The 25933-nt window shown below is 41.6% G+C and overlaps 1 protein-coding gene across 1 annotated transcript in view; it reads right to left on the reverse strand.

Annotated features, from left to right (window-relative positions):
• Positions 1-23005: 23005 nt before the first annotated feature.
• Positions 23006-25933, reverse strand: part of RAD50 (RAD50 double strand break repair protein) — a 113126-nt gene continuing 110198 nt past the window's right edge. The window contains exons 24-25 of the mRNA XM_068980088.1: positions 24666-24799; positions 23006-23269 (exon numbers count right to left, since the gene is read on the reverse strand). Of these exons, the coding sequence (XP_068836189.1) occupies positions 23083-23269; positions 24666-24799 (321 nt within the window). The 3' untranslated portion in view covers positions 23006-23082. The remainder of the gene's footprint in view (positions 23270-24665; positions 24800-25933) is intronic.

A 25933-nucleotide genomic window follows, 5' to 3' on the forward strand; every position in this document is an offset into this window, starting at 1 on the left:
TGTATGCAAGAGGTAGCATCCTACAAAACGTTTGCACCTTGCTTTTTCTCACTTTTTATAAGAATATATTTCTATATTAAAACTTAGATTAGGATATTTTTTAGTGTTTTATAATTCTCTTATCTCTCTTCTTTCTTATTGGAACTACAAGTTTTTGATGATATACCTCTTGGACTGGTACTCTAATTTTATCTTTCTCTTATTTTTTTATTCAAAATTTTTCTCTTCTCTAGGGTATTTCCATAACATTATCTTCCTTGTCAAGGGTGTTATACTCTTCTCTGAATATCTGTATGTCTAATAGCACTAAGTTCTTATTTTCATTGATGACTATCTTTTCTTAGCAGTCTGAAATGTTGACTGATAATTGTATTTTTTTAAAGTTTCCTTCTCCATACGTAGTCTCTATTTCCTCCATGTTTTTTCTTTTAAACGTGTTTTGATTTTTTTCTTTCATGTTATAGAATTCCCTGATCATATTTAATAAGAGTGGAGGTCTAAGAGCAGATTTAAAGCCTTCAGAGTGTGTGTGTGTGAGTGTGTGTATGTATGTATGCTGGTGGTGGCAGTGTTCGCTAGAGGGCTATTGGCTTGTTTCACTGGGGGCCCTCGCATACCAGCTTCTTAACGTCATTTTGTGGGAGGTGGGGCAGCTTCCCCAGGAAAATTCACCATGTCTCCAGCTTGGCTGACAGCATTTTGGCAGCCAAGGGTGGGTAGAGGGCTGCACCTGGGGGTCCCAGTTCAGCCACTCAGTTGAGTCTGACTCTTTGCGACCCCATGGACTGCAGCACACCATGCTTCCCTGTCCATCACCAACTCTTGGAGCTTGCTGAAACTCATGTCCATTGAGTTGGTGATGCCATCCAACCATCTAATCCTCTGTTATCCCCTTCTCCTCTTGCCTTCAATCTTTCCCAGCATCAGGGTCTTTTCCATTGAGTCAGTTCTTCGTGTCAGGTGGCCAAAGTATTGAAGTTTCAGCTTCAGCATTAGTCCTGCCAATGAATATTCAGGACTGATTTCCTTTAGGGTTGATTGGTTAGATCTCCTTGCAGTCCAAGGGACTCTCAAGAGTTTTCTCCAACACCGCGGTTCAAAAGCATCAATTCTTTGGTGCTCAGCTTTCTTTAGAGTCACGTCCATACATGACTACTGGAAAAACCATAGCTTTGACTAGATGGACCTTTGTTGGCAAAGTAATATCTCTGCTCTTTAATATGCTGTCTAGGTGGCAACCCACTCCAGTGTTCTTGCCTGGAGAATCCCAGGGACGGGGAAGCCTGGTGGGCTGCCATCTATGGGGTCACACAGAGTCGGACACGACTGAAGTGACTTAGCAGCAGCAGGTTGGCCATAGCTTTTCTTCCAAGGAGTAAGCATCTTTTAATTTCATGATTGCAGTCACCATCTGCAGTGACTCTGAAGCCCAAGTTAATAGTCTGTCACTGTTTCCATTGTTTTCCCATCTATTTGCCAAGAAGTGATGGGACTGGATGCCATGATCTTAGTTTTCTGGATGTTGAGTTTTAAGCCAAACTTAAAACTTTGTTTAAAGATTTAAGGTTCCAGCATCTGTAAGGGGGTCCCAGCGTCTGTTAATTTTTCACTTAATGCCCTGATTTCAGCAGAGCTAGGCCACACTCAGCTGTGCCTAGTGTTTCTTGGTTTAGATATTCTCTCCAGAGAAAAAATTCTTCCATCTTCTGCTGGAGTGGCATCACTCAACTTTGAGGAGTAGAAATGGGAATTTAACTGCTTCTTTAACCAAGTTCTGACTTATTTTCACCACTCCCTGTCCAGAGGTACTTGGTCTTCTGTCTGTTTCTGAGCATCTGAGAAATCCATACATCAGAGTAGGTCTCATCCTCTCTGTGGCTGGTTTAGGAATCAGTATTTTGGGGTCAGCCAAGTAGTGTGTCTGCTTCAGTTTGGTTTATACCTTCAAAATGCTGTTGTTGTTACTATCTCCCATTTTCATGGGTTTAAACCTTTTAAAAATTCAGTTACTGTCATCTTACTGGATTATCAGGTGGGAGTTTTAGGTGTTCATTGCACAGTTTTTATTTGGAATATGTTTTTAAAATAGAGAATTTAGTAAGGACACAAGCAATGAGTAGGAAACACTAACCCTGCACATTTTTGACCTGGCACTGATAACACCTCAGTATCTATTAGCAGTCCTTTTTCTGTGCACATTTATATTTTGTTACAAAAATGGGATTATATAATTTTTGCACTTTTTTTCACCCAAAATATATGAAGAGTATTACTGTGTAAAGTGCAGGCTGCAAAGAAAGAAAAGTCCCCCATAATCTCAGCATCCAGCATCACTGTAGTCATTCTAGGGGGTGTATGTGTATATGATGAGTACCTCACTCTTAAACTAAAAATGAAATCTTCGCCTTTGTAAATATTCAGCCTAGTGTGGAAGACATGTTTTAAGCATATAGTTCACACAACAGTGTATGTGTGTGTCATACTGTACAGAATAATCATAGTGCAGCTGTAACAAAAATTCACATTGGTTTACTATTACCAAGAAACTGCAGACCTTATTGTAATTTCAGCAGTGTTCTCTAGTGTTCTTTTCCTGTTCCAAGACTTAGCCAGGAGCCCACGCTGCATTTAGTGTTAGTTCTTAGTCTTCTGCAGTCTGTGACAGGCCTTTAGCTTTTCTTTTCATAATCTGGACGCTTTTCAGTATTGATCAGTTATTCCGTCAATTTGTACTGTCCATATGTTCCTCAATACCACTATTGATGTCTTCTCAAAACTGAAATAAAGTTATACATTTCTGGCAAGAATATCACAGAAATGAAATTGTGTCCTTCTTAAGTACATGTCATCGAGTTCATAATGCCAGTATGTCTTATTATGGTGGTGTTGACCTTGATCACTTGGTTAAACTGGTTTCTACCAGGTTTTTCCACTATAAAGTTACTTTCTCTCCTTGGTTAATAAATATACTGAGATAGTTTGAGACTGTATAAATTATTTTTCTTCAAATTTGTGTCCACTAATATTAGCACCCATCAGTCACTGGGTTGTGGTCGTTCAGTTGCTCAGTTGTGTCTGGCTCTTTGCGACCCCCATGGACTGCAGCATGCCGGGCTTCCTTGTCCTTGACTACCTCCCAGAGTTTGCTCAAACTCATATCCATTGAATCAGGGGTGTCATCCAGCCACCTCATCCCCTTCTCCTCCTGCCTTCAGTCTTTCCCAGCATCAGGGTCTTTTCCAGTGAGTCAAGATCTTGTTTGAAATAATTTTTACTGTGGTATTTGCCTAATGGTGGTTTTTCTGTTTCCTTCTCTTCTTCTGCATCTGTCATTTGTAATTCTGCTGTAAAGAAGAGCTGTCCCTTGTTCCTCTTTTCATTTATCTAGTTAAGTACTTTATATCAGTATGACCTCATGACTTCAGTTCGTTTGGATATAGATCCTGAAGTGAAATTGCTGGGTCATATGATAATTCTATTTTTAATTTTGGGGAACTGTTGTAGTGGCTACATCATTTTACATTTGTATAAATACTGCCCAAGTGTTTGTTTCTTCACATCTTCATCAATACATTTTCTATTTTTTTGATAGCCATCTAATGGATGTGAAGTGATACCTCATTGTAGCTTTGCATTTCTCTAAAGATTAATGATGTTGGATATCTTTTTATGTGCTTATTGGCCATTTTTATATTCTATGGGTTGTTATATAAGCATCCTACTCTTGGTACTTATTTCTATCTTAACTGATTTGCGCTGCTGTTAAAAAAAAATACCATAGACTGGTATTTTTAACATTAGTGAGTGACTTAAACAAGAATAGCTTATTTCTCAAAATTGTGGAGGCTGGGATGTCCAAGGACAGGGAATTGGCAGATTCGGTACGTGGTGAGGGCCACTTTCTGGTTCATACATGGCCATCCTCTTGCCATGTCTTCACATGGTGGAAGGGGCAAGGGAAGCACCCTGGGATCTTCTATATGAGGGCACTAATCGGATTCACTAGGGCGCCACCCTCATGACTTAATAACCTCCCAAATGTACCACCTCCAAATACCATCATATTGGTGATTAAGTTTTAACATAAAGTTTTGAGGGATTCAAACACTCAGTGTTTACTAGGAAGGTTAGATCACTGATTTGAGATCAGTTTTTTCTTTTTTAAATGTAAGCATTTACAGCTATAAATTTACCGCTAAGCACTGTTTTCACTGTATCTCATAAATTTGGGTGTTGTGTTTTCATTTTCATTCATCTCAAAATATTTTGTCTTTTCCCTTGCAGTTTCTTCTTTGATCTATTAATTATTTAAGTGTGTCTTTTAATATCCACATATTTTGACTTTCCCAAATGTCTTTATGATGTCTAATCTCCACTGTGGTAGGAGAACATACTTTTTACAACCCCAGTCTTTTCAAATTTACTGAGACCTGTTTTATGACATGACATATGATGCATTCTGGGGAATGTTCTGAATCACTTGAGAAGAATGTGTATCTTGCTTCTGTAGGATAGAGTATTCTATAGGTGTCTGTTAGGTTTAGTTTGTTTATCGTGTTGTTCAAATCCTGTTTCCTTGTTGATCTTCTATTTCTATCCATTATTGAAAGTGGGTTAATGAAGGCTCTATTACTGTTGAAATGGTCTACTTTTCACTTTAATTCTGTCGGGTTTTATTCATACATTTTGCATCATGCATCTATTGTTACCTGCACATATCTTTATAATTGCTGTGTCTTCCTAATGGATTAGGACTTCCCTGGTGGCTCAGATGAAGAGTCTGCCTGCAATGCAGGAGACGCAGGTTTGATCCCTGGGTCAGGAAGATTCCCCTGGAGAAGAGAATGGCTACCCACTCCAGTATTATTGCCGGGTGAATTCCATGGACCAGAGGAGTCTGGAGGGCTGTAGTCCATGGGGTCGCCAAGAGTCAGACATGACTGAGTGACTTAACACTTTACCTTTTCCTGATGGATTTACTTTTCATCATTACAGAATGCCCCTCTCTGTTTTTAGTAATAATTTTTATGTTAAAATTTAATTTTCCTGAAACTTCCGTGGCAATCCAGTGGTTACAACTTTGTTTTCATGTAGGTTTGATCCTTGGCTGGGGAGCTAGGATCTCATATGCTTCACAGCCAAGAAACCAAAATATGAGACAGAAGCAATGTTGTGGCAAGTTCAGTAAAGACTTCAAAAATGGTTTACATAAAAAAATTTTTTTTAATCTATTTTTTTATTTTGAGTGCTGTTTGTGTGGAATTTTTTTCCATCTTTTATTTTCAACCTATTTATATAAAACATCTAAAGCATGTCTCTTACAGACACCATATAGTTATTTTAAAAAAGTCATTCTGCTAACCTTTGCTTTCTGATTGGAGTCTTTAGTCCATTTAGTGTAATGACTGATAATATATGATTTATGTCTTTCATTTTGATATTTGTTTTCTGTCTCATGGTTTTATTATTTTTCTTAGTCTTCCTTAACTGTTTTCTTTGGTATTAGGTAGATAAATTCAAGTACACTAAAGTTCCTTTTTTTCTTCTGCTATGGGTTTTTTGAATTATTTTCTTAGTGGCTACCTGGGGATTATCAGTTCAGCTCAGTCGCTCAGTCGTGTCCAACTCTTTGCAACCCCATGAATTGCAGCACGCCAGGCCTCCCTGTCCATCACCAACTCCCAGAGTTCACTCAGACTCCCGTCCATCAAGTCAGTGATGCCATCCAGCCATCTCATCCTCAGTCGTCCCCTTCTCCTCCTGCCCCCAATCCCTCCCAGCATCAGAGTCTTTTCCAATGAGTCAACTCTTCACATGAGGTGGCCAAAGTACTGGAGTTTCAGCTTTAGCATCATTCCTTCCAAAGAAATCCCAGGGCTGATCTCCTTCAGAATGGACTGGTTGGATCTCCTTGTAGTCCAAGGGACTCTCAAGAGTCTTCTCCATCACCACAGTTCAAAAGCATCAATTCTTCGGCACTCAGCCTTCTTCACAGTCCAACTCTCACATCCGTACATGACCACAGGAGAAACCATAGCCTTGACTAGATGGATCTTAGTTGGCAAAGTAATGTCTCTGCTTTTGAATATGCTGTCTAGGTTGGTCATAACTTTTCTTCCAAGGAGTAAGCGTCTTTTAATTTCATGGCTGCAGTCACCATCTGCAGTGATTTTGGAGCCCCCCAAAATAAAGTCTGACACTGTTTCCACTGTTTCCCCATCTATTTCCCATGAAGTGATGGAACCAGATGCCATGATCTTCGTTTTCTGAATGTTGAGCTTTAAGCTAACTTTTTCACTCTCCACTTCCACTTTCATCAAGAGGCTTTTTACTTCCTCTTCACTTTCTGCCATAAGGGTGGTGTCATCCGCATATCTGAGGTTATTGATATTTCTCCCGGCAGTCTTGATTCCAGCTTGTGTTTCTTCCAGCCCAGCGCTTCTCATGATGTACTCTGCATAGAAGTTAAATAAGCAGGGTGACAATATACAGCCTTGACGTACTCCTTTTCCTATTTGGAACCAGTCTGTTGTTCCATGTCCAGTTCTAACTGTTGCTTCCTGACCTGCATACAGATTTCTCAAGAGGCAGGTGAGGTGTTCTGGTATTCCCATCTCTTTCAGAATTTTCCACAGTTTATTGTGATCCACACAGTCAAAGGCTTTGGCATAGTCAATAAAGCAGAAATAGATGTTTTTCTGGAACCCTCTTGCTTTTTCCATGATCCAGCGGATATTGGCAATTTGATCTCTGGTTCCTCTGCCTTTTCTAAAACCAGCTTGAATTTTAGTTTAGATGAATACCAACTTAATTTCTATTTCAATAGCTTCTGTATAGCTCAGTCCTTCCCCTTTCCCCTGTACAATTATTGTCATATAAATTATATCTTTATACAGTGTAAGTCCATCAACACAGTGTCTTAATTTATTCTTTCAGTTTTTAAAAATCAAGTAGGAAAACTGAATCATAAACCAAAGTACATTTATACTTTTATATTACCTGTGTATTTACCTTTACTGAAGCTATTTTTTCATGTGGATTTCAGTCTAGTTTTACTTCATTTCAGCCCAAAGGATTCTGTTAGTCTTGCTGGGCCAAGTCTGATGGAGACAAATGATCTTAGTTTTTGTTTATCTAAAAATGTCTTATTTCCTTGTGTTTTTTGAAGGATAGTTTTACTGGATATAGAATTCTTGGTTACAGTCTTTTTCATTTAGCCATTTTAGTATGTCATCCCAGTATGACTTTTGGTTTCCACTGTTCCAAGGAGAAATCAACTGTTAATTTTACTGAGGCTTCTTCACTGCTTTCTCTTCTCTTTCCAAGATTCTGTCTTTTGTTTTTTGACACTGGCTATGATGCATCTAAGCTTAGATCTTTTGAGGGTTTTATTTATTTATTTTCTTTGAGGTATAATTGACATATAACATTGTATTAGTCTCAGGTGTACAACATAATGATTCAAAAGTTGTGTATTTTGCAAAATGATTACCACAGTAAGTCTGACAGTTAAAATCTGTCACCATATATAGTTACAGGTTATTTTTTCTTATGACAAGAACCTTTAAGATCTAGTCTCTTAATAACTTTCAAATATGCAATACAGTATTATTAAGTATAGTGGCTATGCTGTATCTTACATCCTCATGACTTATTTTACAACTGGAACTTTTTGTCTTAGAATCTCCTTAACCCATTTCACACACACCCCCATCCTCTACCTTTGTCAACCTGAAATCAGGTTTTTTAATCTATGAATTAATTTTTGTTGTTGTTTTTTTAAACTAGACTCTTCTATTTTATTAAAAGTTTTTTTTCCTGTGCTGGTTCTTGTGGCATGCGGGGTTGTCTAGCTTTGGCACTCAGTCTCCCAAGTGTGCGGGTTCAGTAGCTGAAGGGGGCTCTCCTGCTGTGGGCTTGGTTGCCCCACAGCATGTGGGATCTTAGTTCCTCACCAGGATTGAACCCATATCCCCTTCATTGGAAGGCAGATTCTTAACCACTGGGCAACCAGCGAAGTGCCTGTTTTCACATGTTAAGATTTCACATGTAAGTGAGATCGGTATTTGTCTCTGACTTATTTCACTTAGCATAATGCCCTCAAGATCCATCCATGTTGTTGCAGTAGCAAGATTTCCATCTTTTTATGGCTGAATTACACACGCACCCCTCCCCCCCCCACACATTTTCTGTATCTGTTTATCTGTTGATGGAGATTTAGGTTTCCCTGTCTTTATTGTAAATACAGTGAACAGTGAACAGTGGGGGTACATATATCTTTTCAAGTTAGTGTTTTTGTTTTCTTCAGATAAATACCCGGGAGTGGAATTGCTTGGTCACACAGTAGTCTATTTTTAATTTGTAAAGGAACTGCCATACTGTTTTCCAGTGGCTGCGCCAGTTTACATTCCCACCAACAGTACTCAAGGGCTCCCCTTTCGCTATATCCTTGCCAACCAACACTTGTTTTTTCTTGTCTTTTTAATACCAGTCATTCTAACAGGTATCGGTGATATCTCATTGTGTTTTTGATTTGCATTTCCCTGTTGGTTAATGAAGGGCTTCCCTGGTGGCTATTAGGAACCTTTTCATGATCCTATTGGCCATCTGCTCTTTGGAAAAATGTCTTTTTAGATTATCTGCCCATTTAAAAAATTAGATTGTTTTACTGCTATTAAGTCCTTATGTGTTCTTTATATATTTTGGATATTAACCCTGGTCAGATACATGATTTGCAAATACTTTCTCACATTTACTAGGCTGCCTTCTCATCGTGTTGATGGTTTCCTTTGCTGTGCAGAAGCTTTTTAGTTTGATGTAGCTCCACTTACTGATTTTTACTTTTGTTGCTTTCACTTTTGGTGTCAAATCCAAAAAATCCAAATTGCCAAGACTGATATCAGAGAACTTACTGCCTGTGTTTTCTTCTAGGGGATTTTGGTTTCAGGTCTTCTGTTCTTTAATCCATTTGGTGGTCATTTTTTGTATGGTGTAATAGAGTCCAGCTTCACTTTTCTGAATGTTGCTGTACCATTTTCCCAGTACCATTTATTGAAGAGACTGTCCTTTCCCCATTTTATATGCATGGTGCTTCTGTCATAAATTAACTGACCATATATGTGTGCATTTGTTTCTGGGCTGTCTATTCTGTCCCATTGATTGATGCATCTTTTTTGGTTTTGGCTATGCCACATGGCATGTGGGATCCTAGTTCCCCCACCAGGGATCAAACCCATGTCTCCTGCATCGGAAGTGTGTAGTCTTAGCCACTGGACCACTGGTTGAAGTCCCTTGATATGTCCATTTCTGTCAATACCATACTGCTGTTTTGATTACTATAGCTTTGTAATACATTTTGAGATTAGGAGGAACATGATGCTTCCAGCCTTATTCTTTCTAAAGACTGCTCTGACAATTAAAAGTTTTTCATGGTTTCATACAAATTTTAGGATTGTTAGTTCTTTTGCTATGAAGAATGCCATTGGGATCTTGACAGGGAATCCATTGCCTCTGCAGGTTGCTTTAGGTAGTATTTTAACAGTATTAATTCCAGTTGAGGAACATGGAGTACTGCTGCGTTTACTTGTGTCAGCTTCACTTTGTTTTGCCAGTGTCTTACAGTTTTCACTGTAAAGATCTTACATCTCCTTGGTTAAATTTATTCCTGGGCATTGTATTCCTTTTTATTGCAATTGCAAATTGGATTATTTTAGTTTCTCTGATAGTTCCTATACAGTCCATGGAATTCTCCAGGCCAGAGTACTGGAGTGGGTAGCTTTTCTCTTTTCCAGGGGATCTTCCCAAACCAGGGATCGAACCCACGTCTCCCGCATTGCAAGCAGATTCTTTACCATCTGAGCCACAAGGGGAATCCGAGAATACTGGAGTGAGTAGCCTGTCCCTTCTCCAGCAGATCTTCCTGACCTAGGAATTGAACTGGGGTCTTGTGCACTGCAGGCGGATTCTTTACCAACTGAGCCATCAGGGAAGCCTGGTTATCAGTATATAAGAATGGCACAGATTTTTGTTTACTGCTTTTGTATCCTGCACTTTACTGATTTATTTGTTCTAAGTTTTTTTAAATGGTGTTTAGTGCTTTCTATTATTATATGATCTGCAGATAGTGACAGTTTTACTTTTTCCTGTTAGATTTGGACTTCCAGTACTATGTAGAAAAAAAATCAGCAAGAGTGATTTTGTGCCCCATCTTGGAGGAAAAGCTTTTAGCTTTTCACTGTTATGATGTTAGCTGTTGGGTCTTTGAGTTTATTCTTCTTGGAGTTTGTTCAGTTTCGCAGACATGATGATCAATGATTATCATAAAAGGTCAGAACTTCCTGGCCACCAGTTCTTCCAGTGTTCTTTCTGCCCCTTTCTCTTTGCTCCTTCTGGGATTCCTGTTAAGCTTGGTGGGCTTGCTATGTTAGTATGCTTGACAGTGTCTCATGGGTCTCTAACTTTCTGTTCGTTTTTCTTCATTCTTTTTCTGTTGGTCAAACTAGATAATCTCAGTTGAGCTGTTTTCCAGTTCACTGATTGTTCTGTCAGCTTAAATCTGCCATCTAGCTCCTCTAGTGTATTTTTATTTCAGTTATTATATTTTTGAATTCCATAATTTCTATTTGGTTCTTTTAAAACTAATTTCCACATCCTTAATAGCAGTCTCCATTTGGTGAGACATCATTCTCATTAGTTTAGTTCAGTTGCTCAGTCATGTCCGATTCTTTGCAACCCCATGAACTGCAGCATGCCAGGCCTCCCTGTCCATCACCAACTCCCAGAGTTTACCCAAACTCACGTCCATTGAATTGGTGATGCCATCCAACCATCTTATCCCCTGTCATCCCCTTCTCCTACCCTCAATCTTGCCCAGCATCAGGGTCTTTTCTGGTGAGTCAGCTCTTCGCATCAGGTGGCCAAAGTGTTGGAGTTTCAGCTTCAACATCAGTCCTTCCAATGAATATTCAGGACTGATCTCCTTTAGGATGGACTGGTTGGATCTCCTTGCAGTCCAAGGAACTCTCAAGAGTGTTCTCCAGCACCACAGTTCAAAAGCATCAATTCTTCGGTGCTCAGCTTTCTTTAGAGTCCAACTCTCACATCCATACATGACCACAGGAAAAACCATAGCCTTGACTAGACAGACCTTTGTTGGCAAAGTAATGTCTCTGCTTTTTAATATGCTGTCTAGGTTGGTCATAACTTTTCTTCCAAGGAGCAAGTGTTTTAATTTCATGGCTGCAGCCACCATCTGCAGTGATTTTGGAGCCCCAAAATATAAAGTCAGCCACTGTTTCCACCATTTCCCCATCTATTTGCTATGAATTGATGGGACCAGATGCCATAATCTTAGTTTTCTGAATGTTGAGCTTTAAGCCAACTTTTTCGCTCTCCTCTTTCACTTTATCAAGAGGCTCTTTAGTTCTTCTTCACTTTCTGCCATAAAGGTGATGTCATCTTCATATCTGAGGTTATTGATATTTCTCCCGGTAATCTTGATTCCAGCTTGTGCTTCATCCAACCCAGCGTTTCTCATGATGTACTCTGTATATAAGTTAAATAAGAAAGGTGACAATATACAGCTTTGATGTACTCCTTTTCCTATTTGGAACCAGTCTGTTGTTCCATGTCCAGTTCTAACTGTTGCTTCTTGACCAGCAATTGTGCAATAGTTTGAGCATTCTTTGGCATTGGTTTTATTTGGGATTGGAATGAAAACTGACCTTTTCCAGTCCTGTGGCCACTGCTGAGTTTTCCAAATTTGCTGGCATATTGAATGCAGCACTTTCACAGCATTATCTTTCAGGATTTGAAATAGCTCAACTGGAATTCCATCACCTCCACTAGCTTTGTTCATAGTGATGCTTCTTAAGACCCACTTGACTTCACATTCCAGGATGTCTGGCTCTAGGTGAGTGATCATACTATCGTGATTACCTGGGTTGTGAAGATCTTTTTTGTACAGTTTTTCTGTGTATTCTTGCCACCTCTTCTTAATATCTTCTGCTTCTGTTAGGTCCACACCATTTCTGTCCTTTATTGAGCCCATCTTTGCATGAAATGTTCCCTTGGGATCTCTAATTTTCTTGAAGAGATCTCTAGTCTTTCCCATTCTATTATTTTCCTCTGTTTCTTTGCTCTAATCACTGAGGAAGGCTTTCTTATCTCTCCTTGCTACTCTTTGGAACTCTGCATTCAAATGGGTATATCTCTGCTTTTCTTCTTTGCTTTTCATTTCTCTTCTTTTCACAGCTATTTGTAAGCCCTCCTCAGACAGCCATTTTGCTTTTTTGCATTTCTTTTTCTTAGGGATGGTCTTGCTTCCTGTCTGCTGTACAATGTCACGAACCTCCATCCATAGTTCATCAGGCACTCTGTCTATCAGATCTAGTCCATTAAATCTATTTCCCACTTCCACTGTATAATCATAAGGGATTTGATTTAGGTCATACCTGAATGGTCTAGTGGTTTTCCCTACTTTCTTCAATTTAAGTCTGAATTTAGCAATAAGGAGTTCATGATCTGAGCCACAGTCAGCTCCCAGTCTTATTTTTGCTGACTGTATAGAGCTTCTCCATCTTTGGCTGCAAAGAAGATAATCAGTCTGATTTTGGTGTTGGCCATCTGGTGATGTCCATGTGTAGAGATATCTTGTGTTGTTGGAAGAGGTTTACTATGACCAGTGCATTCTCTTGGCAAAACTCTATTAGCCTTTGCCCTGCTTCATTCTGTATTCCAAGGCCAAATTTGCCTGTTACTCTAGGTGTTTCTTGACTTCCTACTTTTGCATTCCAGTGCCCTATAATGAAAAGGACATCTTTTTTGGGTGTTAGTTCTAAAAGGTCTTGTAGGTTTTCATAGAACCGTTCAACTTCAGCTTCTTCAGCATTACTGGTTGGGTCGTAAACTTGGATTACTGTGATATTGAATGGTTTGCCTTGGAAATGAACAGAGATCATTCTGTCATTTTTGAGATTGCACCCAAGTACTGCATTTCAGACTCTTTGGTTGACCATGATGGCTACTCCATTTCTTTTAAGGGATTCCTGCCCGCAGTAGTAGATATAATGTTCATCTGAGTTAAATTCACCCGTTCCAGTCCATGTTAGTTCACTGATTCCTAGAACGTCGACGTTCACTCTTGCCATCTCCTGTTTGACCACTTCCAATTTGCCTTGATTCATGGACCTAACGTTCCAGGTTCCTATGCAATATTGCTCTTTACAGCATTGGACCTTGCTTTTATCACCAGTGACATCCACAGCTGGGTATTGTTTTTGCTTTGGCTCTATTCCATTCATTCTTTCTAGAGTTATTTCTCCACTGCTTTCCAGTAGCATATTGGGCACCTACTGACCTGGGGAGTTCATCTTTCAGTGTCCTATCTTTTTGCCTTTTCATACTGTTCATGGGGTTCTCAAGCCAGGAATACTGAAGTGGTTTGCCATTCCCTTCTCCAGTGGACCAGATTCTGTCAGACCTCTCCACTCGTCCGTCTTGGGTGGCCCTACACAGCCTAGCTTAGTTTCATTGAGTTAGACAAGGCTATCGTCCATGTGATCAGATTGGCTAGTTTTCTGTGATTGTGGTTTCAGTCTGTCTGCCATCTGATGCTCTCTCAGCACCTACTGGGGTTTCTCTTACCTTGGACGTGGGGTATCTCCTCCTGGCCTCTGCTCCTGACTTTGGACCTGGGGTATCTCCTCCTGGCCTCTGCTCCTGACATTGGACATGGAGTAGCTCCTCACAGCCTCCGCTCCTGCCCTTGGACGTGGGGTAGCTCCTCACAGCCTCCGCTCCTCCCCTTGGACGTGGGGTAGCTCCTCTCGGCCGCTCGCCACCCCAGCGCCGCGCAGCCGCCCCTGTAACCCGCTGATCGCCTGTGTCCTGGGACATGCGAGTGGAGGCTCTCAAGAAAGTGCTCCAGTAGCAATGTTGTTCCAGCCGATGGGCCACGCTGTCTGGTACAGAGTTCGAGCTGCTGAAGTTCCGGCTGATTCTGAAGTCAGCAGCCTTTCCCTCCTAGTAAAAAAAGGAAAGTCTTTAGTCCTTAAGAGGAAAAAGCACAGGGCCCACTAGCCAAGCAGATAAACAAGACTCGCCACACTTGCCCAGCGTGCACTCTGAAAATCTCATTCTCATACTTTAATTCTTTAAAAACGAATTATTTATTTGGCTGTGCTGGGTCTTAGTTCCAGCATATACAGGATCTAGTTCCCTGACCAGGAATCAAATCTGGGCCACCTGCCTTGGGCGTGTGGGGTCTTAGCCACCCCCCAACCAGGGAAGTCCCCCCTCCAATTCTTTAGACGTGGTTTTCTTTAGTTCCTTGAACGTATTTATAAAGCTGATTTAAAGTCTTGCTCTGGGCTTCCTGAGGGACAGTTTCTACTGACTGCTTTTTTTCCTGGGTATGGGCCATATATTCCTGTTTCTTTCCGTGTCTTATAATTTCCTATTGGATATTTAAACAAATATAATGTGTTGATTCTGAAAATCAGTTTACCTTAATCCCCAGGGTTTGTAATTGTTACTGTTTGTTTAGTGACTTTCCACGAAAAGTTAAGTTTAGTGACTTTCCGTTCAGTTCAACCACCCAGGCATGTCCGACTCTTTGTGACCCCATGGACTTCAGCACACCAGGCTTCCCTGTCCATCACCTGCAGCCTGCTCAAACTCATGTCCATCGCGTTGCGGATGCCATCCAATCATCTCGTCCTCTGTCTGTCTCATCCTCCCGCCTTCAATCTTTCCCAGCATCAGGGTCTTTTCCAATAGTCAGTTCTTTGCATCAGGTGGCCAGAGTATTGAAGTTTCAGCTTTGGCATCAGTCCTTCAATGAATATTCAGGACTGATTTCCTTAAGGATGGACTGGTTGGCTCTCCTTGCAGTCCAAGGAACTCTCAAGAGTCTGCTCCAACACCACAGTTCAGAAGCATGAATTCTTCAGCACTCAGCTTTCCTTAGTGTCCAACTCTCACATCCATACATGACTACTGGAAAAACCATAGCTTTGACTAGACGGACCTTTGTTGGCAAAGTAATGTCTCTACCTTTTAATATGCTGTCTAGGTTGGTCATAACTTTCCTTCCAAGGAGCAAACGTCTTTTAATTTCATGGCTGCAGTCCCCATCTGTGGTGATTTTGGAGCCCCCCCCAAAATAAAGTCTGTTACTGTTTCCATTGTTTCCCCATCTGTTTGCCATGAAGTGATGGGACCAGATGCCATGATCTTAGTTTTTTGAATGTTGAGCTTTAAGCCAACTTTTTCACATTTGTCTTTCACTTTCATCAGAGGCTCTTTAGTTCTTCACTTTCTGCCTTAAGGGTGGTGTCATCTGCTTATCTGATGTTATTGATATTTCTCCCGGCAGTCTTGATTCCAGCTTGTGCTTCATCCAGCCCAGAATTTCCCATGATGTACTCTGGATGGAAGTTAAATACGCAAGGTGACAGTGCACAGCCTTGACGCACTCCTTGCCCAGTGTGGAACCAGTCTATTGTTCCATGGCTGGTTCTAACTGTTGCTTCTTGACCTGCACGCAGATTTCTCAGGAGGCAGGTAAGGTAGTCTGGTATTCTCATCTCTTGAAGAATTTTCCAGTTTGTTGTGATCTACACAGCCAAAGGCTTTGGTGTAATCAAAGCAGAAGTAGATGTTTTTCTGGAATTCTGGATTTTAAATAGTGACTTTTAATTACTGACATTAATTAGTACATTAGTGACTTTACTTTTCTTTAAAGCTGTATTCTTTCTCATGTGTGGTCACAGAAGACTTAGCTTAGTGGTATATTGATGATTTGACAGAGATTTCTTTTAATGCCTTGAACTAATAAATCTCCAAGGTTTTGTTGGAGGGCTTTGTCTGTATGAGACGGTTTGTTCAGTCATGTCTTCAGTGCTGCAGAAAGTAAATTACAACTGGGTCAGTATTCTTGCTCGGGAAATCCCATGGATAGAGGACCCTATAGTCCATGGGGTCGCGAAAGAGTGGGACATGACTGAGTAACTAAACAGCAGCAACCTCACCTTCACTTCTTTTTTGTAAAATACATGTATCTTACAAAATTTTTTAAAATTTGGTTGGCTGCTTCAAGTCTTAGCTTCAGCACATGGAATCCTCAGTCTTCCCTGCAGCATGTGGGATCCAGTTCCCTGACCAGGGATTGAACCCAGGCCTCCTGCATTGGGAGTGTGAAGCCTTAGCTACTGGACCGTGAGGGAAGTCCCACTGCCTTCACTTCTTGTATAAGTAGTTTCAAGGTCAGCGGTCAGAGCTTAGGGTCTTCTTAGGTCTTTCCTGAGTATGCACAAAGTTCTGACATACACATGAACTTCTAAACTCCTAGGAATTATGTTCAAGCTTGTTGAAGCCCCCACAGACATCTCCTGTAAGTTTTTTGGTTCCTCTGTTTTTGGTCCCAATTAGTAATGCTGCCTCGGCAGCTGCAGTGTCAGCCAATCATCACTGGTTGACTACAGCCGGTAGGGCTGTTTGCAGAATGAGCTGGAGTCAGACCGAATAAAGAATGGAGATTTTCAGTAAGCTGCCAGACAGGTCAAACACTGGCACTTGTGTTCAGCTGAAGATTTTGGGGAACTCCTATCTATTCTGCTCTTTCCGGTAGTTGCTGCTTTCACAGGTACTGTAGTTATGGGGCTTTTGATCTTCAAAGCTACCACAAAGACAGGGTGAAGGGAGTGGGTTTAGGGCAAGTTAAAATGCCACTGGCTTTTCTCCCTGAAATTCAGCTGTTTTCCTTGAACAAACAATCATTGGCTTGTTGCAAGCCTTAACTTCCAAAATTCTGAAAAAGTTTGACAATTTTTGATAGGGTTTTCATTGGTTTTATGGAGGAGCAGAGTTTTGGCAGACCTTACTCTTCCATTATTCTCCCTACTTCCTTCCCAGTTTCCCCTTTCCTTACATCCCTGAAGAAAGCAGAACTCCTTTACTTAGTAAAACCATACATTTATACTGATACTTCGGATTCAATCCAGCACTATAGGGTTCTTTTTATAGCTTTTCCCCTTTCTTGATATGCAAACATCTTTCTCTAACAATGAGAAACTCAGTTATTATCTACAAATGTGTATGTATTTATTTTCATATGTAAAGTGGTTTGAAAATTGCCAACCCATACTTCAGTGAGAAATGCATTTACTTTTAAAAAGATGACTGACTGACTGCTTTGTTAACAAATTGTGAGGAGAGGGACCGAATCAGCTGAGTGCCGAAGAACTGATCAGCAAGAGCAGCTAAGTGATTCCTGGTTATTTGGGTTAGATGCTGAGGATGGCTTGGACCAGAGCGGTGGTGGTTTAGATTATGAGGCGTGGTCAGATTCTGGATATAATATTAAAGTTGAATCCATAGTATTAAGCTGATGGGTTGAATGTGAGATGAGATAAACAGAAAAGAGAAGATGTCAAGATTTTTTCCTGAATGGTTGGAAAACTGGAGTGGTCATTCCTCCAAAGCTATGGGAGGTGCAGGTTCTCAGGGAAAGACTGGGCCATTTTAAGTTGCAGATGTTTATTAGATGTCCATGCAGGTGCAACCAGATATCCAGTTGTTGTCCAGCTGCTTGGTCATGTGTGAGTCGGGAGTTTAAACCCCTTTGGACTGGAGGCACATCTGAGGATTCAGCTCTACAAGACGACAAAAGAGGCAGCCAGCGCCCGTCCTCTGTGCCAGGAGCGCCCAGTGTGCTCCGGCCGCTTCCAGATGCTGCTGTTCTCTGTATCTCTGTCAGAAAGCTTTTTTCTCACCCCCTTTTTTTTAAACTGTGGAAGGCAGCTCTGTCGAAGATGCATATGGAAAGCCAGTAGCTTAACAGGCCCTGAAATAGCCGTCAGCTAGTGATTCTTGGGAGTTGGTATATAAATACCTTAGCTCTCTTGCTCCTGGGTTGGGATAATTCTGAGGTGCACGCTTTGCCAAATTTCCCACTCTCTCTGTGGGATTAAACTCCAAATTGCCTACGATTGTAGCTGGTTTAAGAACACACTATTCATTGGATGCTTTCTCATCACTATATATTGTGATTCCCCGTCTCCTACTGTTGGACTATAAAGAAAGCTGAGTGCCGAAGAACTGATGCTTTTGAACTGTGGTGTTGAAGACTTTTGAGTCCCTTGGACTGCAAGGAGATCAAACTAGTCAGTCTTAAAGAACTCAGTCCTGAATATTCACTGGAAGGACTGATGTTGAAGCTGAAGCTCCAATACTTTGACCACCTGATACAAAGAACTGACTCATTGGAAGAGACCCTGATGCTGGGAAAGATTGAAAGCAGGAGGAGAAGGGGATGACAAGATGAGATGGTTGGACGGCATCACCGACTAGATGCACTTGAGTTTGAGCAAGCTCTGGGAGTTGCTGATGGACAGGGAAGCCTGGAGTGCTGCACCCCATGGGGTTGCAGAGTTGAACACGACTGAGCGACTGAACTGATCTCCTACTGTTAACTTTCGCTTGAATCACTGTGTCAGGTTTTACTTCTGGGAGAGCTCAAACTAAGATAATTTTAAAGCTGTGGGACTGGATGATGTCACCAAATAAGTCAGTATAAGAAAAGAGATGCAGATGAAGGGTGAGCTCTAAAGCAGGGCAACACCAAAAGGTCAAGGAAATACAGAACCAGCAGAAGAAACTGCATGTGCAGGGGTGAGGGAGAGTCCTACTTTGGCAGGGCTGGATTCTGTGAGAAAAACTTGTGAACGAAGAGGGAAAAGAAAGTTGAGTTTTTATGCAAGACAGTGATACTAGTATGGATCATGGAATTTGAAGACCATGAAATTACAGGCATGAGGGAAGTGAAGAACCGAACAAGCGGTAGAATCAATGGATTTAAATCGTGGTGGGCTTCCAGTGCACCTTTCCAGCACGGTGCTTGCTAAGAATGCTGGCGAGGACAAACAGCTGGGACTTCATGGAGCTCCATGAAGAGTTTCATGTGACCTCTTTCATTTGTGCATGCTTGCTAATAAATGTTTTTATGGATAGCAGAAAAAGAAATCTTGGTGGGCTTAAGAATTGCTGGAGTTGGAGATCCCAGGAGTGAACTGTAAAGATACCAGAGGTCACTGTAGATGCTGAGAATGGAAACATGGAGAGTTGTGGTTATTGTTGTTAAAGGACTGAACTCTGGCTAAAACTATGGAGTGTCTCCTCACTGGTGGAAACAGCAAGGAGCTGAGAGGTCTAAATATGTTACACCATCATTTGGATTCTGAAATTACCAGTGGTCATGAAATTAGTTTGGAGAATAATTCTCAACTGAGAGCTAAAATTGTCACTAAGTGGGAGTGACCAGGCTGGGGCCTAAAGATAACTGCAACAAGAAAGAGTAAACTGATGAGGTGATGCTTTTCTTAAATACATACACACTTACTTATGTGCCAGGGTGTTCTAAGCAGTTTTAAAAGTCACTTAATCCTCACACCACTACCACAAGATAGGCACCACTTTAGCTACTTTTACAGATGAGGAAACAGGAGCAAAAGAGGACAAATGACTTGCCCAAGGTCCTAAAGCCAGTCTGGCTCGCATTCTTAACTTCCATATTGTGATGTCCATCCATCTTCGTGTGTGTGTGTGTGTTTAGCGGGTAAGGGGTGGGGGACAATGTAGAAGCAGCGGGGAAGCGCTTAGAAAAGGCACCTACTCGACCTCCAAGCCCAGTGACATGAGGGAAACAGGAGAGAAAGTCACTCAAAGGGCTGTGAAGGAAGTCACATCCTCAGAAGAAGCCAGACTCGAAACTGGGAGTACTGTTTTAATTTGTAAGTAGCTGTTTCATTGGCTGTATTTATCTTGTATTGCCTTTTTGTTATTTCAGTGACTAGAGCTTTCAAAAATATGTTGATGGAAGTTACCTGGTATTTTTATTTAATGGAAAATATTTCATCTTTTACTATTAAGATGACTAAATTAACTCAGACAAATTACACTAAGAAAATATTCTTTTATTCTTTACAAAACTGAGTTTACTAAAGCTAGGTGTTGAATTTTATCAAATAATGGTCAATGTTGGGTATCTTATCAGAATTTCTCCCCTTTGGCTTTACTATGGTAAGGATTTGTGACAGAGTTATCCTCTGAAATATTCCTACATTCTGGGGATAAAGACACCTTGGTTATTACATTTATTTTAAAAGATGACTGGAATTGATTTGTTCTTTCTTATGAATTCTTGGATGTATCCTGAGTGAGGATTGGTCTGCTGTTCTTTCCTCATGGTACCACGCTTGGTATCATGCTAGCCTGGCTAATAATTTTATTTTTTTAAAAAATTTATCTATTTAATTGGAGGCTAATTACTTTACAATATTGTAGTGGTTTTTGTCATATATTGACATGAATCAGCCATGGGTATACATGTGTCCCCATCCTGAGCCTCCCTCCCACCTCCCTCCCCATCCCATCCCTCAGGGTCATCCCAGTGCACCGGGCCAGAGCACCCTGTCCCATGCATCAAACCCAGACTGGCGATCTGTTTCACATAAGGTAATATACATGTTTCAATGCTATTCTCCCAAGTCACCCCACCCTCGCCTTCTCCCACAGAGTCCAAAAGACTGTTCTTTACATCTGTGTCTCTTTTGCCATCTTGTATATAGATAGGGTCATCGTTACCATCTTTCTAAATTCCATATATATGCGTTAGTGTACTGTATTGGTGTTTTTCTTTCTGGCTTACTTCACTCTGTATAATAGGCTCGTTTGATCCACCTCATTAGAACTGATTCAAATGTATTCTTTTTAATGGCTGAGTAATACTCCATTGTGTATGTGTACCACAGCTTTCTTATCCATTCGTCTGCTGATGGACATCTAGGTTGCTACCTTGTCCTGGCTATTATAAACAGTGCTGTGATGAACATTGGGGTACACGTGTCTTTCAGTTCTGGTTTCCTTGGTGTGTATGCCCAGCAGTGGGATTGCTGCATCGTATGGCAGTTCTATTTCCAGTTTTCTAAGGAATCTCCACACTGTTCTCCATAGTGGCTGTACTAGTTTGCATTCCCACCAACAGTGTAAGAGGGTTCCCTTTTCTCCACACCCTCTCCAGCATTTATTGTTTGTAGACTTTTTGATAGCAGCCATTCTGACCAGCGTGAGATGGTACCTCATTGTGGTTTTGATTTGCATTTCTCTCAATTTTAGTTTTTTGGCGCTATTCGGGATGACTGAACATAGTCAGTGGACAAGCAGCAGGTGGCTGGAGTGGTGGTTCTACTGCTTGGCCCTTTCCTCCAGGGATTACGTGAGGATCTGGTCCAGACTTCCTCAAACAAGGTTCTTTATGTGAACCAGAAAACGATGAGGTTTTCGTCTGAAAACTGAACCCTTTTCCAATTTTCTCAAGGTGGTACATAATCACCATCGGATGCACAGAAACTGGTTATATACAGTGGATACTGTATTAGTTCCCATTGCTGCTGTAACAAATTAGCACAAATTTAGCAGCTTAAAACAAGTATTATTCTCTTACATAACCTGAAGGCCATTAAGTCCAAAAATCAGTTTACTGGACTGAAAGTGAGGTGTCAGCAGGGATGGTTACTTTTGGGGGTTCTGAGAGAAGAATCTGCCTTTTTTCAGCTTCTTTGGTTGCCTGTATTTTTTGGTTTATAGCTGTTCCTCCACCTTCAAAGTGCATCACTCCAGTCTCTGCCTCTCAATACAGTCAGGACTTCTCTTCTGCCACCCACCCTCGCTGCCCCTCCTTACTAGAATACTCATAATTACATTCAGCCCACCAGGATCATTTCCCCACCTCAAGATCCTTAATTTTAATCATATTTGCAAAGTTCCTTTTGCCATATTATTAGGCAACATTCACAGGTTCCTGAGATTAGAACCTTAGTATATCTTCAGAGGCCATTATTCAGCCTATCACAGATAGCTGAAAGCCTTAGGGCTTCTTTTCTAGACTTGTGTTGAAAAAGGCTGTCTGTACCATATGCTCATTAGAGTTGCAGATGGCACAAAAGTGACTGTGCCACGTGACTGACAGACGCTGACAGTCTAATTCACAAGTGCGTGATTTGGTAGCACTCTTGTGGCCTGCTTGTGAAAGGCTTCAAGTTGTCAGCTGGTAGTTCCAGGGACAGGCTATGACTGGGCTCGTATTAGAAACAACATCTAGAATGAAAACGGGGCTGGCTTTCCCAGGGCTGCTTGGATCCCGTCAGGAGCAACTGTTGACTCTGAGCAAGCCCTGCTTCCTGTCCCCACCAGAGCTGCACACTGGGAGAGCAGTTGGGACACTCGGTAAGGCCAAGCTGATATGGGAAAGTTAGAGATCTTGCAAGAAGGCAGGTCAGGACCCCAGTGAGGAGGAGGCCTTGCTTTTGTGCAGAGCTTTCCAGAAATGGATGTGCACAGTGGGGAACTTCCTATCTTCAGACAGCCCAGGTTTGGGGACTACCTGGTAGGGATATGTGGGGAGGGAATAGAGTGGGCACTGAAATTAAATTACTTAAGATTCCTTTCAAACTCTGAAGCCCCCATTTGACTACTGCAAATTTTAGTTGGAGAAACTGCGGTCCCAAGAGGAAGAGGTCACTTACCTAGATTTGTAAAGAGCAGAGCCAGATATTAATAATCATTTCTTTCATCTTCAGATATTAGTATTGATAACTCAGTTTTTAAAACCACAAACAATGAACTAAATTTAGAGGTAAATCTTAACACTGATTTTTTTTTTTTCAATGCCCAAACTGTAGTTTCCAGGCAGAGAAACTACTTCTCACTAATGCTTTGAGAAGTGAACGTTTAGTAAGAAGCTTCAGGTCCTATAGACTTCTTCATTAGTGCAGGGAGGGAAGCAGGGAGGCTGAGCATATCTTCGCTGCTGAGGCTTGTCAGATGCTGCCTGGAGAGGAATGGAGTTCAGAGAATCAGCCCAAATTTCATGTGAAATACTTTTAATGATTTTTGAACCTCTCAGACATTAAAAACGCTAGACACAAGGCTCATTTGAAAGAACATTTTCATATTGACTCAATACCAGAAATACGCAGTTGCCAGAGGACCAGTGTTTCTGAAGTATGTAAGTCTTGAATGTTTTTAATGAACATAAGATCCTAGGGAACTGACACTGCATGTCACAATCTCTGAGCACTGCTCAATGTTCTTCTTAATCCTGTAGAATTTCTCCACATACTCAGAACGCCCTAGGAGCTCCACAAAATCCTCATCATGAGTGATTACCAGAAGCTGGAAGTTCCGCTGTTGTGAGCGACTTTTTATTATCCTGAAACAATATAACATTTTATTACTAAAGAACATACATAACTCTTTCCTTTATTTGCAAAAGCCATTGAGAACCCTGTCAGACACAAAGTGTGTGCTGCGTGTGATGACCAGGCTTTTCCTGTGTCGTGTGAGTATCAGGGCCTCTGACAGCCCTGCAGGAAGTGGGAGGGGGGAGGGGTGGGGTGGATCCAGGCCTTCGGGCCAGCCGGGTAGCAGTCTCTCTCCTCTCCAGACAGTGGGGATGTGTGACCTGACTCTTCACTGAGGTCTAGTTTAAAGACTGGTGAGAATACATGATAACGAGTTTTATTCTTAAAGCAAGTAGAAATGTTTTATTGCACTTTCCTTAATAATCTGTGCCACTCAACTTTAGGAGTCTGACTTATTCCTGGGGTTTTCTTGACCTGATATTAGTTTTCTCTGGAAGAAAACTATTAAAAAAGACTACAGGCAAGGGGAATAACACTGTGAGCCCCACTGCCTTCTTAGGAGCTGGGTCTACTTAGAATTCTGCCACCACCAGTCACTAGACGCATCACTGGTATGACACACAGGGGGCCCGAGTGGGTGTACTGAGAACATTTTTGCTTGTTATCTATATGCTGAGGTAACTAGTTATGAGTCTGAGACTTAAGACTTTTTCTTTTAACTAACCGCTTATTTACCCCTTGCCTGGAGCTGGATGCACTTAGCTTTCACAAGCACCAACCCTTGCTTGTGGGTCACACGGGACTGCTGAGAGAGATGGCCGGAGACAGCTGGCTCTGGGGCCACTCAAGTCTCCCATCACAGGAAACGTTCTCTCTGCTAGGAAGTCTGTCTGGAGTGAAGAGCCCCCAGAAGAGCTTCTCCATCTCATGGAGACTGCCCAGCCTCTGCTGGCACCGTGCAGAAGCAAGGGCTCTATGCCCCTAGAGCTGGCACCACCCCACCCGTGAACTGTGATAAGCGTGTCTGCAGTCTGGATTCTACTTCACCACTAATACACTCTTTGAGTAAGAGCTGTCATTTCTCATAGACGCTGACACATGTGAGAAGCTGGGGAGAGAGTTTAAAACCCACTATTACCACCTAGAAATGCTTTAGTGGAGCATGCTAACTCCTGTCTAAGACACATGGGCCCCTCTGGTGGGTTTACAGGAAAACCAAACCAAGCCAGGAAACCCTCAATGTGAACACTCTTGGGGAGATGTAGGATGTGTCTGGGGCATCTGTTCACCAGGTAGTTCTTTTTTTAAGCATCTGAAAAATTACTAGCAAGGTAAAGCCTAAGATCTGGTAGAACCAGTTCCCCAAGGAGGACACATCTACAGAGGATTCAGTTTTCACCAGAGAATTCTCTTCCTCTTCCTTTAAAAACAGTCATAACTTGGCTTCAAATTTGAGGTACTTACTCAACCAGAGCATGAGCAAGAGATTCAATGTTTTCTCGGTCAAGATTTGTCGTTGGCTCGTCCAAAGCAAGGACGCCACAGTTTAAGCAGAATGTTTCAGCCAGGGCTAGGCGAATGATGAGTGAGGCTAATACCTGGAAAAAGGGGGCCAGAGCTCAGCACTGCACACATTTCTCATTCACCCGAGGAAAACAGGCAGACTCGAACCCGGTCTTTCGAAGGGACAGGCGGGGCAGTGTCACAGGCTCACTGACCTCAGGTGCACCTCATTAAAATGCCAGGCCACACCTCACGTCAGCTGTAACAAAGCTTCCAATTAGAGACCGGCATCAGAAATGCAGTTAACACCTATCTAATGCTACTGACAATTTTAATAGTGGTATAAGATGAACAACCTTAAAAATTCATAATCTGGCTATTTTCCTGATGATGTTAGAAAACTTGGATATAACACATTTTCTAGAGCCTCACAGACACCTTTTCTCTTGGAGACACCTTTAAATCTCTCTGTTCTGTGGAACCAAAGTGGCACCATTGCTCTAACGCAAACTTAAATGTTTGTGTGTATGATTCTGAGAGGGGGGAAGAGGGAAACTATGAGTACAGAAGCATGGTCTTATTTAAGCTTGCCTGTAGGAAATCCACGCAACCAAAACTATGAGGAGCTTTTGTGGATAACAGAAACCTAACACTGAGACTGCCACTGAAGCCACCTGAGGGTACAGGGTCACAGAAGTAAGAGGGAAGGACTAGTTTAGGAAGCATACACTTCTTGGTGTGTGAGCTGTAATGTCCCCTCCACCTCCAGGTTTGTGGGCAAAGGTGCATCAGTGAGTGAGTGAGTGATCTCAGGGCAGTTCAGAGCTTTTCTCTGACGCGCAGGGCAGGCTGGCAGATTGAAGACGCCAGGGCCATGGGCCAGCCCTCCTCTCCTGCTGCCACTAGCACCCGTTCAGAGTGGAGCAGGGATGGAGCTCCTGGCCCACCTCTACAAAGCATCTGTCTGTCCTGTCACTCAACACCAAGGAAACACTAGCACTCATTTTTATAATTTATAGTAGCTACAGGAAATCCGCTTTTGTTCAGAAAGTATTTTTAATCCAAACAGACATGTTTCAAACTCAAGGGATATTGATTATAGATCACAAATTTGTCATTTTTGCAATCTGATTAAGATTATAATCTGCAGATGCCTTATAAATTGGTATCAGCTGTCTGGGTTGATGACAAAAATGTATGCATAGAGTGTCTTTAAAAAATTGCAAACT

Source organism: Capricornis sumatraensis, chromosome 9 (genome assembly GCF_032405125.1).
Source record: "Capricornis sumatraensis isolate serow.1 chromosome 9, serow.2, whole genome shotgun sequence".
Classification (NCBI taxonomy): Eukaryota; Metazoa; Chordata; class Mammalia; order Artiodactyla; family Bovidae; genus Capricornis; species Capricornis sumatraensis.